This window comes from Salvelinus alpinus, chromosome 5, assembly GCF_045679555.1.
Source record: "Salvelinus alpinus chromosome 5, SLU_Salpinus.1, whole genome shotgun sequence".
NCBI lineage: Eukaryota > Metazoa > Chordata > Actinopteri > Salmoniformes > Salmonidae > Salvelinus > Salvelinus alpinus.
In genome coordinates this window covers 45,480,494-45,498,344 of record NC_092090.1, presented here as the reverse complement: position 1 = coordinate 45,498,344, position 17,851 = coordinate 45,480,494, and the positions used below count along the sequence as shown (strand labels likewise).

General features: G+C 41.6%; 3 protein-coding genes across 4 annotated transcripts in view; 1 reads left to right on the top strand and 2 right to left on the bottom strand.

The window, feature by feature from the left end:
• Nucleotides 1-1,016: 1,016 nt before the first annotated feature.
• LOC139576251 (high choriolytic enzyme 1-like) lies at nucleotides 1,017-11,513 on the top strand. The gene is made up of 7 exons (XM_071402078.1): nucleotides 1,017-1,090; nucleotides 1,182-1,328; nucleotides 1,433-1,550; nucleotides 2,768-2,946; nucleotides 10,722-10,803; nucleotides 10,978-11,102; nucleotides 11,355-11,513. Coding segments are annotated over exons 2-7 (627 nt in total). The 5' UTR covers nucleotides 1,017-1,090; nucleotides 1,182-1,207; the 3' UTR covers nucleotides 11,357-11,513.
• A 155-nt stretch (nucleotides 11,514-11,668) lies between these two features.
• On the bottom strand, nucleotides 11,669-13,148 carry LOC139576252 (FAS-associated death domain protein-like). Its single transcript, XM_071402079.1, has 2 exons — nucleotides 12,742-13,148; nucleotides 11,669-12,306 (listed from the first exon to the last, which is right to left on the bottom strand). Exons 1-2 carry the CDS (start codon nucleotides 13,037-13,039, stop codon nucleotides 12,017-12,019), a joined length of 588 nt encoding a protein of 195 aa, XP_071258180.1. The 5' UTR covers nucleotides 13,040-13,148; the 3' UTR covers nucleotides 11,669-12,016.
• A 1,149-nt stretch (nucleotides 13,149-14,297) lies between these two features.
• LOC139576249 (anoctamin-1-like) overlaps nucleotides 14,298-17,851 on the bottom strand; it is a 51,714-nt gene continuing 48,160 nt past the window's right edge. For both annotated transcript variants that reach the window (XM_071402076.1, XM_071402075.1), the window contains exon 25: nucleotides 14,298-17,717. In XM_071402076.1, coding sequence (XP_071258177.1) covers nucleotides 17,505-17,717 — 213 coding nt within the window. In that variant the 3' untranslated portion in view covers nucleotides 14,298-17,504. The remainder of the gene's footprint in view (nucleotides 17,718-17,851) is intronic.

Sequence of the window (17,851 nt, the reverse complement as noted above, 5' to 3'; positions counted from 1 at the left end):
TTTTGTAATGTACCCACACTGTTCCCACGACCTAATTAAATGTTCAGGCAACCTTTAAAGAACTCAGAAAGGCTGTTCTGTTAACATGCTTGCAACATCAAAGGAATGTTTTGTGCACCCTGATATGAACATGATCTGAATGTCAGCACAACTGGAAAGGAACATATCTTATGTGATGTTCCATAAATCTTCTCACCAGACTGTACCCACAACCTAATAAAACATTCTGGGAACCTTTACACAGCGTTCTAGGAACGTTCTTGCAACATCAGGTGAGTGATTTATACAAACATTCTATAATTACCAGCACAACTGGACAGTTTTTGTGTTATGAGAACTTGCACAGAACCAGTTTTGGTTTGCTTGGATGGCACTATATTTTGGGATGTCTGTTAAATGACCAAAATGTTAATGTTGATGTAGAAATGAACACTTGCAAAGCATACCTAGTATTATTCTTATGAGCTTTGCCCTGAAACAAGGCCAATACAAAAACGGTCTGCTTTTCAGTTGTTCATTTGTACATTTACATTTGAATCATTTAGCAGACACTCTTATGCAGAGCGACTTACAGGTAGTGGATTCAACTAGGTAGATAAAGAAGACAATCACAGTCATAGCAAGTAAAACATTTCTGTAACCATTACTGAGAATGTTGTTGTTAACGGGGCTACTTGCTAAAATAATGAAAACGTATGTTGTCATTTATTTTGTTGGTCTTATTTTGTAATTGTATTTTGTCATTTTTGTCCATCCCTGCTGTGACCTTAAAAAAACTTCACACAATAAATATATTCATGTAATGTGTTCTTTATGAGTTTGTACACTTTACATTCATTTCATTTGTATTCTACTTTGTCATTGTCTGTCTTATTTCATGTTGTTCCCCGAAGTCTAAAGGTGAGAAGAATAAAAACTATTTTGGCACTATCACACATTTCCAACCATATGAAAAATATTAACAATGTCATGTCATGATTTAGCAGACTTAATGGATCCGATGTCCTTTTTACAGAGAATGTTGCTGAGGAAGACACTTCTGCTGAGCTCTCTGTTGGTGAGCTGCTGGCCAGAGCCAACAGGGATCTCAGTAAGTTGGCACTATGTTCAATGCTCAAGGATTAAAGAGCATTTTTTGACTAGCCCTCAGAGTCACTTGTTCTACGTGTTTTATTCTCAAGCCCCCGAAGCCGATGAGCCTACTCTGATGGGTGACATTGCCATGCCCTCGGAGAAGAACGCTGACCCCTGCACCGCCCGCGGGTGCATGTGGCAAAAGTACAGTGACGGAAACATCTGGGTGCCCTACGTCATTGCCAACCACTTCTGTAAGTGTTCACTTACATGTACATTTCATTTCATATATTGAGATATTGTACAAGCGATACAATAATTTTACTATCTCTTGTTCTTAATTTGATCTCTACAACAGCATCTCGCGAAGTAGCCATCATCCAGCGTGGTCTTGACTCCTTCGCCGAAACCACCTGCATCCGCTTCTTCCAGCGCCAGAACGAGAGGGACTATCTCAGCATTGAGAATCGCAGCGGGTGATCCTGAATTTAAATAACATCGTTAAACACTTAGAATATTACATCAACACATTATTCATTGAATTTCCCTTTGAGGATCATCCATACAATAATTGTTTTGCAAACCTGCCCGTTTCCTTTATCCTTCATGATTTACCTTTATCTTTCATTAGCCTGAAGTTTTCTGAACGTTATGCTGCGTTCGTAACCAAGTGGGAAGTGGAGACGACAAAACGTTATTTATAAAAAGCAATCGATTAATATGGGTTTTGAACACTATAATTAGTTTACAAGCATGATATCTGCACTTTTAGTTGATGGTATACACAAGTTGTTGGCCATTAGCCAATCAGGGTTTCTCAACGAGTTCAAAGCCTGTAAATGCATCGAACTGGTGTACAGTGATCCCTCGCCACTTCGCGGTTCACTTATCGCGGATTCGCTATTTCGCGGATTTTCATAATGCATTTTTTTTTTTTTTTTGGTGCATTGTGCTCTGCATTCTGATTCGCTAAAAACTCACTCCCGCTTCTTGTATCAAAACATGCTACGAATTGTGCTATCATTTTGTCGTCTCGTGCAGTTATGTGTACGTACATAAAACAGCTTGGCAAATTTACATTAAGTTGGACAAATTATCTTGTAATTTCGAACATCTCCTAAACCCATAATGTCGACGAAACGGCCTACACGTGAGTCACTGTATTTGTATACATGTAATAGTTGCTAATTGTAAAAAAAAAAAAAAGTTTTCTATTTCGCGGATTTCACTTATCGCGGGTCATTTTCGGAACGTAACCCCCGCGATAAACGAGGGATTACTGTATTCATGACTTCACAACTGGTAAATTCCAACCTCCCACTTGATAACGAACGCAGCATTACTGAACTGACTACATACATAATTTGGATATTTTCTGGCATTGGATTTAATGGTCTGCCTCGATCCTCCGCTGCCTTATATCCTCAGCTCTAGAATTTCAATAACATCCTTAAACAATTATATTGTCACATCAACACATAGTTCATTGAATTTCCCTTTGAAGATCATAATCCATACAATAGTTGTTTTTGCAAACCTGCACTGTCAGGTGATCCCCACCACCATTCATCGCTTATGAACCCATTACCCTGAGGTTTCCTAAAACCTTTACAATAAACTAGATGATTAGTGAAGGCCTTATTTCTGGCATTGGATTTGGGACACCTTGACCCTCCTCTGCTCTTCTTCCCAGGTGCTACTCTTATGTTGGCCGTCGGGGTAATGCCCAGACTGTGTCTCTGGCCCGTCAGGGCTGCCTGTACCACAGCACCGTCCAGCATGAGCTCCTCCACGCCCTGGGCTTTAACCACGAGCAGACACGCAGCGACCGTGACAACCACATCCGTGTCGCCTGGGAGAACATCATTGATGGTTTGATACCATGCCTTTATTCTGTATCCCTTTCACTGACATTCATTTCTAATGATAAGAAATGGAGTGCCTCTATCTCACTGATAATTATAACAATACACACTGGGTTTTTCAATGTGTGACTTCTTTGGTGTTGCATATGACTTGTCAGTAAGCCTGCTGTAACATTAGTGTAATCCAGCTGTAACATTAGTGTAATCTTTAGACTCCAAATTTGAGGCCTATAGATGATATTACAGTTGTTGTTCATTTCTGTTTAGTAAACAGGTAGCTGCTGAAGCCGTCTGAGTGGTTGGCTTCTGAGCCCATCATACCACTCCTAGTCCCTCTGATGGACTCCACCTTTCCCAATCAAATACAATAAAATACAACAGGTGTAGACCTTACCGTGAAATGCTATACTTACAATCCTTTAACCAATAACGATTTTTTTCAGAAATATAAGAGTGAAGAAAACCTTTACGAAATAAACTAAAGTAAAAAATATAAAAACAGAAGAAAAAAATGCAACACAATAAAAGAACAATAACGAGGCCATATACAGGGTACTGGTCCCGAGTCAATGTGCCGGGGTACTGGTTAGTCCAGGTAATTGAGGTAATATGTACATGTAGGTAGGGGTAAAGTGACTTTGCGTAGATAAGAAACAGCGAATAGCAGCAGCATTAAAAAAAGGGTGGGTCAATGCAAATAGTCCCGGTAGCCATTTGATTACCTGTTCAGCAGTTTTATTGCTTGGAGGTAGAAGCTGTTAAAGAGCCTTTTGGACCTAGACTTGGCGCTCCGGTACCGCTTGCCTTGCGGTAGCAGAGAGTGTCAGGTTTTGGCCAGGACTGTTCAGGTTTTGTTCACTAGATGTCCCCCTTGCACCTTTTTTGTACCTTTTGTTTTTTCTTGCCCTAATTATTGTTTGCACCTGTAAGTCATTCCCTTGATAGTATTTAACCCTGTGTGTGTTCCTCAGTTCCTGGCTCAGTGATTGTATGTTAGCACCCAGCCCCAGCCTTTGTGAACATTTTTCTCTTGTTGAATTTTCCAGAGGTTCTCTGGTTTTGTTCTCGTGTATTTTTGGATTGATCTTTTGAGGTTTGTTTTTTCCCTTGCTGTTTTTACCACTTTGTGGATTTTCTTTTGTATTTTGGAAGATATCTATTTTTTTATTAAACCACCATCTCTAGTACTGCTGTGTCTGCCTCATCTTCTGGGTTCTGCCAATTATTAGTGACTGTTTCTCGCACTGGGTCCTGACAGAGAGAACAGTCTATGACTAGGGTGGCTGGAGTCTTTGGCAATTTTTAGGGCCTTCCTCTGACACTGCCTGGTATAGAGGTCCTGGATGGCAGGAAGCTTGGCCCCAGTCATGTCCTGTGCCATATGCACTACCCTCTGTAGCCCCTTGCGGTCAGATGCTGAGCAGTTGCCATACCATGCGGGGATGCAACCAGTCAGGATGCTCTCGATGGTGCAGCTGTAGAACTTTTTGATAATCTGAGGACTCATGCCAAATATTTTCAATCTCCTGAGGGGGAATAGGTGTAGGTCGTGCCCTCTTCACAATTTTTGGGGTGTGAACTTGAAGCTCTCGACCTGCTTCACTACAGCCCTGTCCATGAGAATGGGGGGTGCTCGGCTCTGCTTTTCCTGTAGTCCACGATAATCTCCTTTGTCTTGATCACGTTGAGGGAGAAGTTGTTGTCCTGTCACCACACTGCCAGGTCTCTGACCTTCTCCCTGTAGGCTGTCTCATCGTTGTCTGTGATCAAGTCTTTCAAATGACCAGCCTTTCACTGTCTGTGATCAGGCCTTTCCCATGACAAGCCTTTCAAAGCACTTCATGGCTACAGATGTGAGTGATATGGGTCAGTAGTCATTTAGGCAGGTTACCTTGGTGTTCTTGGGCACAGGGACTATGGTTGTCTGTTTGAAACATGTATAGGTATTACAGAAAATGTCAGTGAAGACAGTTGCCAGTTGGTCAGCGCATGCTTCGAGTACACGTCCTGGTAATCCTTCTGGCACCGCAACCGTGTGTATTTTGACCTGTTTAAAGCTCTTACTCATATCAGCTACGGAGAGCGTGATCACACAGTCGTCTGGAACAGCTGGTGCTCTCATGCATGCTTCAGTGTTGCTTGCCTCGAAGCGCGCATAGAAGTCATTTAGCTCAACTGGTAGGCCCAACTGGGTATCTCGCGGCTGGGCTTCCCTTAGTAGTCTGTAATAGTTTGCAAGCCCTGCAACATCCAACGAGCGTCAGAGCTGGTGTAGTAGGATTCACTCTTAGTCCTGTATTGAAGCTTTGCCTGTTTGATGGTTCGTCGGAGGGCATAGCGGGATTTCCTATAAGCGTCCGTATTAGAGTCCCGCTCCTTGAAAGCAGCAGGTCTACCCATTAGCTCAGTGTGAATGTTGCCTGTAATGCATGGCTTCTGGTTGGGGTACGTACGGTCACTGTGGGGACGACATCATCGATGCACTTATTGATGAAGGTACTATTGTATAGTTTTTAGCCAGTAGACTCCTAGGAAAAAAGGTGCAATCTAGAATCTAAAAGGGTTCTTCGGCTGTCCCCATAGGAGAACCCTTTGAATAACCTTTTTTGGTTCCAGGCAGAACCCTTTTGAGTTCCACGAAGAACACTTTCCACAGAGGGTTCTACATGGAACCCAAAAGAGTTCTACCGGGAACAAAAAGGGTTCTACCTGGAACCAAAAAGGGTTCTCCTATGGGGATAGCCGAAGAACCCTTTTGGAACCTTTTTTCTAAGAGTTCAGTTCTGAAAGTAGCACTCAGGAGCCAAAAGTGGTCCCCGAAAATTGCATCCCATGTCACATATGTGCACCACGTCATATCTCTCTCTCTCACTTTAGTGAATTTACGAGGCATTCAAGACAAGACATTGCGAGATACAGATTACCAAGACATATGCGCATGGTTCTTTCTGCTTGCCCCTTTCCGCTCTCCCTCACGCTGGTTCACCTGCTCTTTCTCTTCGCTAATGATGCGAGCATGTGTTCAGTCTTCGGTCTGTTGCATGTAGAATATCCTAGCCTATTCATTGATGATATGCCCTGCTTTACTGAAGTTGCGAGACGTTGCAAGCCAAGAAATTGCAAGATACAGCATTCCATTGCGAGATACAGCTTTTTATTGCCGATAGATAGGCCTAGTGAACGGTTCCAACTGTCTGCCTGGTGACCAACCAGCCTATAGTGTACCCCTCAGAAGTACTGCAACTAACCAGTCGCCTCCCTTTCAAAAATACTGAATCTTAAGAGTCGATTCCTAGCAGAATCAAATCTTGACACTCAGAAATGGGAGTCAAGGAGTTGAGGAATCAATCATCAAACCAGTCAAAAGTTTGAACACACCTACTCATTCAAGGGTTTTTCTTTATTTTATTATTTTCTACATTGTAGAATATAAGTGAAGACATCAAAACTATGAAATAACACATATGAAATGATTTAGTAACTAAAAAAGTGTTAAACAAATCAAAATATATTTTAGATTTTAGATTCTTCAAATTAGCCACCCTTTGCGTTGATGACAGCTTTGTACACTCTTGGCATTCTCTCAACCAGCTTCATGAGGTAGTCACCTGGAATGCATTTCAATTAACAGGTGTGCCTTGTTAAAAGTTCAGTTGTGGAATTTCTTTCCTTCTTAATGCGTTTGAGCCAATCAGTTGTGTTGTGACAAGGCATGGGGTGGTATACAGAAGATAGCCCTATTTGGTAAACGACCAAGTCCATATTATGGCAAGAACAGCTCAAATTAGCAAAGAGAAACGACAGTCCATCATTACATTAAGACATGAAGGTCAGTCAATCCGCGAAAATTTCAAGAACTTTGAAAGTTTCTTCAAGTGCAGAGGCAAAAACCACCAAGCGTTATGATGAAACAAGCTCTCATGAGAACCGCCACAGGAAAGGAAGTTACCTCTACTGCAATAGATAAGTTTGATGTGTGCGTGCTCAGTCCCCTCCTGTACTCACTGTTCACTCACGACTACATGGCCAGGCACGACTCCAACACCATCATTAAGTTTGCAGACGACACAACAGTGTAGCCTGATCACCGACAACGACGAGACAGCCTATAGGAAGGAGGTCAGAGACCTGGCCGGGTGGTGCCAGAATAACAACCTATCCCTCAATGTAACCAAGACTAAGGAGATGATTGTGGACTACAGGAAAAGGAGGACCGAGTACATCACTGGGGCTAAGCTGCCTGCCATCCAGGACCTCTACACCAGGCGGTGTCAGAGGAAGGCCCTAAAAATGGTCAAATACCCCAGCCAACCCAGTCATAGACTGTTCTCTCTACTACCGCATGTGAAGCGGTACCAGAGTGCCAAGTCTAGGAAAAAAAGGCTTCTCAACAGTTTTTACCCCCAAGCCATAAGACTCCTGAACAGGTAATCAAATGGCTAGCCGGACTATTTGCATTGTGTGCCTCCCCCAACCCCTCTTTTACGCTGCTGCTCTCTGTTTATCATATATGCACAGTCAGTTTAACTATACATTCATGTACATATGTACATACTACCTCAATTGGCCTGACCAACCAGTGCTCCCGCACATTGGCTAACCGGGCTATCTGCGTTGTGTCCCGCCACCCAAAAACCCCTCTTTACGCTACTACTACTCTCTGTTCATCATATATGCATAGTCCCTTTAACCATATCTACATGTACATACTACCTCAATCAGTCTGACTAACCGGTGTCTGTATGTAGCCTTGCTACTTTTACAGCCTCGCTACTGTATATAGCCCCGCAACTGTTTTTCACTGTCTTTTTACTGTTGTTTTTATTTCTTTACTTACCTATTGTTCCCCTAATACCTTTTTTGCACTATTGGTTAGAGCCTGTAAGTAAGCATTTCATTGTAAGGTCTACTACACCTGTTGTATTCGGCGCACGTGACAAATAAACTGTGATTTGATTTGAAGTTCATTAGAGTTACCAGCCTCAGAAATTACAGCCCAAATAAATGCTTCACAGAGTTCAAGTAACAGACACATCTCAACATCAACTGTTCAGAGGAGATTGCTTGAATCAGACCTTCATGGTCGAATTGCTGCAAAGAAACCACTACTAAAGGACACCAACAAGAAGAAGAGACTTACTTGGGCCAAGACTTACTTGGGCCAAGAGTCCAAATTTGAGATTTTTGGTTCCAACCGCTGTGTATTTGTGAGACGCAGAGTAGGTGAACGGATGATCTCCGCATGTGTGGTTCCCACCATAAAACATGGAGGAGGTGGTGTGATGGTGTGGGGTGTGCTTTGCTGGTGACACTATCAGTGATGTATTTAGAATTTGAGGAATACTTAACCAGCATGGCTACCACAGCATTCTGCAGCGATACGCCATCACATCTGGTTTGCGCATAGTGGGACTATCATTTGTTTTTCAACAGGACAATGACCCAACACACCTCCAGGCTGTGTAAGGGCTATTTGACCAAGAATGAGAGTGATGGAGTGCTGCATCAGATGACCTGGCCTCCACAATCACCCGACCAGAACCCAATTGTGATGGTTTGGGATGAGTTGGACCGCAGAGTGAACGAAAAGCACCCAACAAGTGCTCAGCATATGTAGGAACTCCTTCAAGACTGTTGGAAATGCATTTATCATGAAGCTGGTTGAGATTAATGCAAAGAGCGTGCAAAGCTGTCATCAAGGCAAGGAGTGGCTACTTTGAAGAATCTAAAATATAACACGTATTTTGATTTGTTTAACACTTTTTTTTGGTTACTACATGATTCCATATGTTTTATTTCATAGTGTCAATGTCTTCACTATTATTCTACAATGTAGAAAATAGAAAAAATAAAGAAAAACCCTTGAATGAGTAGTTGTGTCCAATCTTTTTACTGGTACTGTACATGTAGGTAGGGGTAAAGTGACTATGCATGGATAATAGATAATAAACAGCGAGTAGCAGCAGTGTAAAAAAAAATGGGGGGGGGTCAATGCAAATAGTTCAGGTAGCCATTTGATTAGCTGTTCAGCAGTCTTATTGCTTGGGGGTAGAAGCTGTTCAGAAGCCTTTTGGACCTAGACTTGGCGCTTCTGTACTGCTTGCCGTGCGGTAGCAGAGAAAACAGTCTATGACTAGGGTGGCTGGAACTCCCAAAAACACATCAATGCTCATGAAACGAACTCCAACAAGAAACGAGGGATTATTAGACCACTTATCGTCATCAACAACTTTGATCCTTTTTGCAACTTTCCTCTTTATCTGCTGACAAGATAACCACTCTAACAACCAACCTACAGTGGGATAGGCCAGAGTCCAAATTTCCATTCGGACATGCTGATTGGCTGAAAGGAATGGCCTTTTCTACAAATGAGGGGATTCAATTAAGCTACCCCGGGTTGCACCAGGCTATGGCCAGTCACGTTACTGGGTGAAGCCGGACTGGGAGGCCAGAGAGGAAGAGAAGAGTCTTCTCCTGCATGTGGCGAGTTCTTGTATGGAGGTCAATGAGAGAGCGTCGAATTTGGTTAACAAAAAATGTAATTTCTTATTTGCTATGCGTGGCTTATTTGATCAAATAGAAGTTGTGTAATGCTTAGGTTGTTATTAGTGTAATGATATACGTAGGACACATGACTTCCTGGCAACTTTGAGAAAAAACACATTATATCAGAGTTGTCCCTGTTGTCACACTTGTATCTGCCTTCTCATTGGCTAGAATGGCAGCCTGGTCTCATGGACTAGGCGTAACATAGTAAATGCAAATCAGGGACACTCAAATTAGTATGATAATTTATGTTTGGTATGGTTACATAAGACAGAAGGTACTTAATGCAAAAACGAAAGGAGGGTGATTGGTCGGGTGGATGGGGTGGGTGTGCAAGGCGAACGTCTAGCAACCCAAAGATTGCGTGTTTGAATCTCCTCACGGTCAACCTTAGCATTTTAGCTAATTAGCACCTTTTCAACTACTTACTTATATTTAGCTAATTTGCAACTACTTGGCATGTTAGCTGCCACTTCCCCTAACCTTAACCCTTTTCCTAACCTTAACCCTTTAATCTAACTCCTGAATTTAGCCTTAGCCTTAACCCTAACCTCAAACCCCTAGCCTAGCTAGAGTTAAGAGTGGCCAATGGAGTAGCCTATCTGGTCAATATAATGGATAATCGATGGGGAGGCATGACCTGCTGAAATCGAACCATAATCTGCGCCTCTTGACTTATTGTCAACAAGGCAGCATGATGCATCGTTCAGAAACATAGGCCTACATCTCTTTTCCATAAAATATATGTTTGAATTGTCAAACTAGTTTTCATTGGGAAGGCAGATCTTGGCCTCTATTCAGTCGGTATAGCTGAAGCATTATAGATTGAGTGATAGAAATGTCATGATCATTTCCGATTGAGCCGACATATGCAGCGTTTACTCTGAATCCAGTCTCCGCTATAACACAGGAATATTGCCTTTACATTTAAATTATGCTGAACTTCCGCAATACGGACTGAATAGAGCCCAAAACGTTTTTACTAAAAGCAATCACCTTCGCATGTTAAAACACAGAATCTTACATTACTCCACGTGCCTAACACGCTTCACTTTTGATTTGAGCCCAATTCGCCATTGGCCAGAGTAGAGGCAGCCCGTTTCCAAAATGAACACAATCACTTTACACCCGGGAACCAGGGCCATCTTAATCGAATCCCCTTACTGACTTTGCTCATGAAGTAGATTGAAACACAGCCTATCAACTCTGTGAACATTTTGTCTCGTGTTTCTCCAGAGTACAAGTACGCATTCGATAAGATTGCCACCCTGAACCAGGGAACTTCCTATGACTACAACTCTGTCATGCAGTACCACAGGTCAGCTATGAGGTCTTTATAATCATTACAAATATGTCTGGAGTGGACCCCTATTGTATTGCAAGTGCTAATACACCATCCATTCCTGTGAGCTGTCATTCAGGCCAAGCTATATTGTACCTTCAGCAGTGACATTGTTGAATAGGCATGTATTGTGATTTGGTGTGGTTACAGGTACGCCTTCTCGAAGAACAACCGCCCCACCATGGTGCCCTTCCCCGACAGCAACGTGTCTTTCGGCGAGGCCACTCAGATGAGCAAGAACGACATCGACAGGCTGAACAGGCTGTATGGCTGCTGTGAGTACTGTCACAGTGAACAACTTACTGTACTTGGGTTTGGATGATTAAAATATAGGCCGAGGCTGCTCGAATGGCTCATACATCCTCGTTACAACCTCCTGGATGCCTCTTCCCCAGAGCTAATATAGCTCTAATGTACCTAGAGCTTAATAACTGTGAGATTGATGGTGGGAGGATATATTACAATGGACATAGCTTTATGTGCATGAGTAAATAATCAACAAAAATGATCATTTCCCCCCCCAATAGAAACAGTTGGACACCTGTGGTCTCGCTTCCCGATGGACTCAAGATCATTCCGCTGAAGGAGTAGAGTGACCTCTAGTGGTAGAACTGTTAGAATGTAATTTGCCTCAAAACATCAAGACTGCAAACTGAAAATCACAATAAAAATCTGATCAACTGAAATCAAAAGCTTAATCTGCATTGATCCTTCCTTTCAATACAGTTCTCCAAATGTGTCCATACAACATGCTTTACTCAACATAAGTATTCTAATGCTAAGTATTCTAAACAAGTATTAAATAAGTAGACAATTATTTTTACCAGCTTGAGGGAAAGACTTCTTTCAACAAAATTTTACTAATCTCAACAGTGGATACATCAATATCAAATTTGAATGCACATTATCTATACAATTTCATAATATCCATAGTTCAATCAAGTTTCTCCCAAATTCCCTTAAGGTACGTAGTAGGAATGTATGTACCCAGAGTGCACTGGGCTACTCTGCATAAAATTATACTGGTCCATGAGTATACTGGTATACCAATATTGCCAACAAATTGTGGTGATTTACTGAATCTTATAAAAGTACCAAAATCACTGTGAAAACAATGAATAAATAATCCATTGAGTAAATAACAAAATAACAGAGGCCTGAGAAGAGATGAATATTGTTTGTCACACTTTCACTGTCCACCATTAGCTGTAAGTTTTTCAAGTTCTGTCTGTATCAGATCAGCAGTGTAGTTCTGATCACAGGAGCGAAGGGCCTTTATCATAGTGTCTGTTTTGGCCTCAGCTTTCTGCATTTTTCGCCATTCCTTCAAAAGCTCCACCACTTGCTCCTCCAGGTCATTAGGGTGCTTCTGTGAGATGTGGTCCAGTTTGGCCTCTGGCAGGCCAAGTTTACGGCCATATGCTCGCCACCTCCTTCCAAGGTTGTCAGTGATCACTTTGGTTGCAATGTCAAGTTTTGCTGGGAAGAGAGAAGATGCCAAGGAATGTAAATAAGTCCCCTACAAAAGTCATATTTCCAACACACTGCACTATATACAGTAGGCTATACATTATCTGAGGCATACAGTTGCATTTCATATTTGCCCTCAGAGGAAATATCGGATTTACACTGGCAAACATTTACTGTATGGGAGATCATGTCAGAAAGATAGTGACAATGTAGCCTAATATCTTTCATAGCAATTGTGACACGGTTCCCGAAATAACATGAAGTCATGATCTCTGATACATTCTTACATTCAACAAGACATAGGGCACTTCCCTCTGTAGAATGACTAAGCAACACCTCCCTTTTAAGTGTTGAAACAGGCGTCAGAGCCCAAGAAAAAATGGCCTATGCTATGTCAACATTTTGCCATCAATATTCGGGAGTGGGGATAACCACTTAATTTACCTTGCTCCTCGTCGTTAGGAAGATCATTCGGTGATCCAGCATATTGACTTTCACAGTTGGTAATTTTGTCTGCAAGATCTAGGCGGCCAATGTCTTTCAAAAGCGAAACTAGAAATACCGTGTTGTCAGGTCCAAGTTTATTTCTTTCCATTAAACCCGTGAAAAGTTGTAAACCATTGGTCATCTTCTCGAGACGATTTTTCCCTATTTCTTTAATACAAAGGAACTTCATTTTCTCCAATTGATCACCAACAAGTTCACCTGAAATCTTCAGCAAAAAGTTGTTAAATGAGCTCATCTTGGCTGTAGTGAAGCAAGTAACTTCCTCACACACGACAGCCCGTCTTCTTTGGGATTGGGTTGGCGGATCGCATTCAACTTTCAAGGTGTATACATCGCCACCTACTGTACTGGATTGGGAGCCCAGGCACGGGAAAACTACATTAAATTCTCTTCATTAGTCCTGTTCTTCTAAGAACGTGAAATAGACCCCTAGACACCACTTCCCTCCTCTCGTCTCCCCCCACTACACCACCCGAACATGCCTCTCTAACCCTGTCACACAACCTCTCCCTGTCTACTTCATACAATTCACAAAATAACCAACACATGCGCCCCAGTTTCCTCCGGTGAACACTCATCACACATACCCGTTTGTCTCCCTATCATCCACAACGTGGCACCTGTGTGCCCAAACCGTAGTCTACTCCACACAACTTCATCTCTCCTACATCCCATACTCCCCACCTCTTCCTTTACTGACCAATGCATGCCATAAAATTGCCTCCCTCTACTACTAGCATCCCACTCCCTTTGACAAAGATCGAGCCCTTGTTCCCGGATCAAGGACTTGACTTCTCTGCGGCCCTGCGGGACCTGAATATCTACCCCCTCTCCTCAACAGCACTCTTAGCCACCACATCGACCTTCTCATTACCCTCCACACCCACATGGCTGGGAACACAACAAAAGATGACCATCACTCCCATCCGCTCCAATCCCATTAACAGCACCATCATCTCCACCAACAAGTCTCCCCAATTCAACTTGCCCTTCTTCACACTACTCAACACTGCAGCCGAATCAGAGCAGACCACCACTGTGTGGTTTCACCTCCTCCACCCATCTCAAACCTACAATCATGGCCATCATCTCTGCCGTATACACTGACACAATCAGTTAACAGTTTACATACTCCAACATTAAAATCTGGGATATATACCCCAGACCCCACCCTTCCACTCACTGGATCCTTTGAACCATCTGTATATATCCTTAAATACAAATAAAACTGGATTCTCTCTATATCTCTCCACACACCTTCTCACGTCCTCACCCCATTCTCTCCTGGCCTCAGGCTCGTCCCCATAGGCCCTCTGCTTACCCCCTCCTCACTACACACACACACGACAGCTTTTGCCAATGTTTCGCTTTTGATTAACACTAGTGGCACTTTTGTTCCATGATCAGGGTGAAAACATTGTATTGCTAACATGAGACATCAATTATATAAAGAACACATGACACGCATACATACATATACTGTACACTTCTCATAACTTGTATTCTTTTATTGGAATTCAAACATCCAAAAATGTTAACTTTAGGCTGACAGAGACCTCTAGTGTAAATATAAGCCCTGCTGTCAACAAAAAAAAAAATCTCAACTGAAATATGAAATAAATGTAGTACTATCCTAATCAATTATAGTTGCAATGTTGCTGTACAATTCAGGTAAATATTTAATACACCAAGTTGATCTCTACTGCTCCAGTTAAATCTATATCAAGAGGAATATCAAGGACTGAAATATCTAAGGATCAGTTGGGAATAAGATGCCACTCGAATCAAAAACAAGGTATTGTGGCTGCCATTCAGCGTCGGCCTATAAGTCATACAATGAACATACCATATTAAGTCGATTAGTAGTTAAAAAAACAAAAAACAAAACAAGAACATGTCCTTGCATCAGAAATTAAAATATGAGGTAATGCAATATTCTGCAGTGTCCTTTCAAATACATTTTAGACTACGTTAATGGTCAACAGAGTTCTTTCTATAAGCAAAATGAAAGACATCTTATATAATCAGTATCAAACACCTGGGTATGCATCCAGGCGTTATGTAATATTCCAAACATATTATATTGCAAGAGGTCGATGTTGACACATTTCAATACCGTAGACACACAAAACAGAAGTTTAAGACAGTTAAATATTGTACATATCATTGAAAATAAAATATATCATAATTGTTAATTGTGAATAACGTAATTAATTCCAACAGTCTGGGGGGGGGTGGGGGCTGGTTCCATGTCATTCCATTGAAGTGAAGTAAAACATTTTTTTTTTTACCTGTTTGATCAGAAGTCTTATGGCACAAAAAGGGACTAAATCCAAGGTCTGTCACATTCCGAAACACAGATTTACAGATCATACTGTATAAAAAACAGTGGTCACAAAGAAGAAAAACAGGGACATGCTCCCACAAAGGACAGAAAAAAATGTTTTTCCTCTCGTTTGTTTTTGTCCTTCATTTGTAAATATGGCCTTGGTTTGATCATGCGGTTTTAAAAAGGCTTTTAATGATGTTGTGCAACTTGTGTTAAGATTTTTTTTGAATGAAAGTTGATCCTGTTTTTACAAATCATATACACTGAGTGTACAAAACATTAGGAACACCTGCTCTTTCCACGACAGACTGACCAGGTGAAACCGGGTGAAAGCTATGATCCCTTATTGATGTCACCTGTTAAATCCACTTAAATCATTGTAGATGAATGGGAGTAGACAGGTTAAAGAATAATTTTTTATCCTTGAGACATGGATTGTTTATGTGTGCCATTCAAAAGGTGAACAGTCAAAACAATAGATTTAAGTGCCTTTGAACAGGGTATGGTAGTAAGTGCCAGGCGCACCGGTTTGAGTGTGTCAAGAACTGCAACGCTGCCGTTTTTTTTTTTTACACTCAACAGTTTCCTGTGTGAATCAAGAATGGTCCACCACCCAAAGGACATCCAGCCAATTTGACACAACTGTGGGAAGCATTGGAGTCAACATGGGCCAGCAACCCTGTGGAACGCTTTCAACACTTTGTAGAGTCCATACCCTGATTAATTGAGGCTGTTCTGAGGGGGAAAAAAACCCTCAATATTAGGACAGTGTTCCTAATGTTTTGTAGACTGTGTATATTGATAGGATTCAATATTGACTATGTATTGGATATGCATTAAAAAGTAAAGTTTACTTACAAATGATATACAAAATGAGCTGACAAAATACCTTCTTCCTCTCCTTGAAATAGTTGTCTGTGCATGGGATCCATTCAAATTTTTGTTAATCAGAAAATAAACTCCTTCAAAGTAATTTGTGCTTATGAAACAAAAATGTAGGCCACTGTCCCAGTCTAAATGTTTGAATTGCTAGAATTTTATTCACAACATGGCTATTATAAAGTTTTCCATCCAACCTTTTTATGCTAGTAAAGTACATGTCAGGGTAAAAAAGGTCATGACAGGTCTGATGGAAACAGTCAAATGTTTAGTAAACTTTGCAAATGTCGACAAAATACGATCGACAAGGTGGGTTCTTTTTGTGTAGGTAAAATTAATTATGCGAGAAATATCGGTGGAATAACCATCATATCGAAGTAAACTTGGGAGTCACGCGATGACATGTGTGGTCCTGCCACTACGAATCGTCGGGAAAGCAAGCAGATTAAATAAATTATGATAAACTTCACATGGTGGTGAAAGTGCTAGGTGATGAGCTTGATGCTCCTTTCCAGTAAATATCGAGGATCTTATTCTGGTGATATGATCGTCGATGCTTGGCTGCTATTTGACAAATAAAAATAATCTCGCTCTTTTGTCCATAATATCCTCATGTAGGCTATATGCGCACTCTAGCCAACAGCGCGCAGATACTTGCCAATACCAGAGTGGGCACACTCGCTATATAACATTTTTTGTGAGAAAACCATCAGTAAATTTGAAAATGTGATGGATACCTTTAACTTGTAGGCATTTTTTTTATTCGGTATGTGGGAATTAACTGCAAAAGGTATTTTTATGTGTACTACGTCATCATGCACATACTTTTATCTGCAACATGTCAATTTGATGGAAACATCTCTGGTGGGAAAATTTGCATATTGTTTTTATGCAGATTTTAGAATATTTGCATGAAAATCTGTTGCCAATTGGATGGAAACCTAGCCCATGATAGTTATGAATGAGTCTAATAACAAACAGGACATAAAAAACATGACATAATGGAAAATTGGCATGGTAAACAGGCAGAATGGCAAGCTCCTTTACCTGATCTCAGTGTCTTAAAAAGGCAAAAGTTACAAAATAAAAACATTAGCTAGCAAAATTGCATATTCAAAAAATATCTACATGTTTTCCTGCATTGTATTATTTTTGTGCAAAAGAGAGAAAAATCACTTTGAGCCTTCTGCCTGATACCTGGTTCACCAAAAAGATGGGCAATGACTTGCTACAAGTCAGAAGGGGTGCAGGTGCAGAAGCCTGCCAATAACTGCCTCCCTCTTTTCTTGAGTAGGCCGCTGTGTGTGTGTGTGTGTGTGTGTGTGTGTGTGTGTGTGTGTGTGTGTGTGTGTGTGTGTGTGTGTGTGTGTGTGTGTGTGTGTGTGTGTGTGTGTGTGTGTGTGTGTGTGTGGAGTGTGCAAGTCCAGACAGAGGGACTGAAGGTTTTTAAACAGATCAGATGAACGGACAGATGGAGCCGCCCCCTAGGGCACTAGCAGTTAGAATGTGTATGCGAGGCAGGGCGAGAGCGGGGCTGAAAAGGACTTTGGTTGGTGTGGTTGTCTCGGAGGAGCTTCTTGCCCTCTTCCTCCTTCATGAAGAGCTCCACCATGAGGATCTTCTCCTTGTGGATCTGCAGACTGATGTCCTTGGGGATGTCTGGGATCAGCCAGTCAACAAAGTCACTCATCAGCATCACCACATTCTAGAAGGGAAAACAGATGGTACGGATCGGAGGCATTTCTTTCACAATTCCTTCAATACAATTCCAAAAACAGTCATTCAAAAGGATATGATAAAAACACTTTCAGCATAAAAAGATGAAACCCTCAATGACTC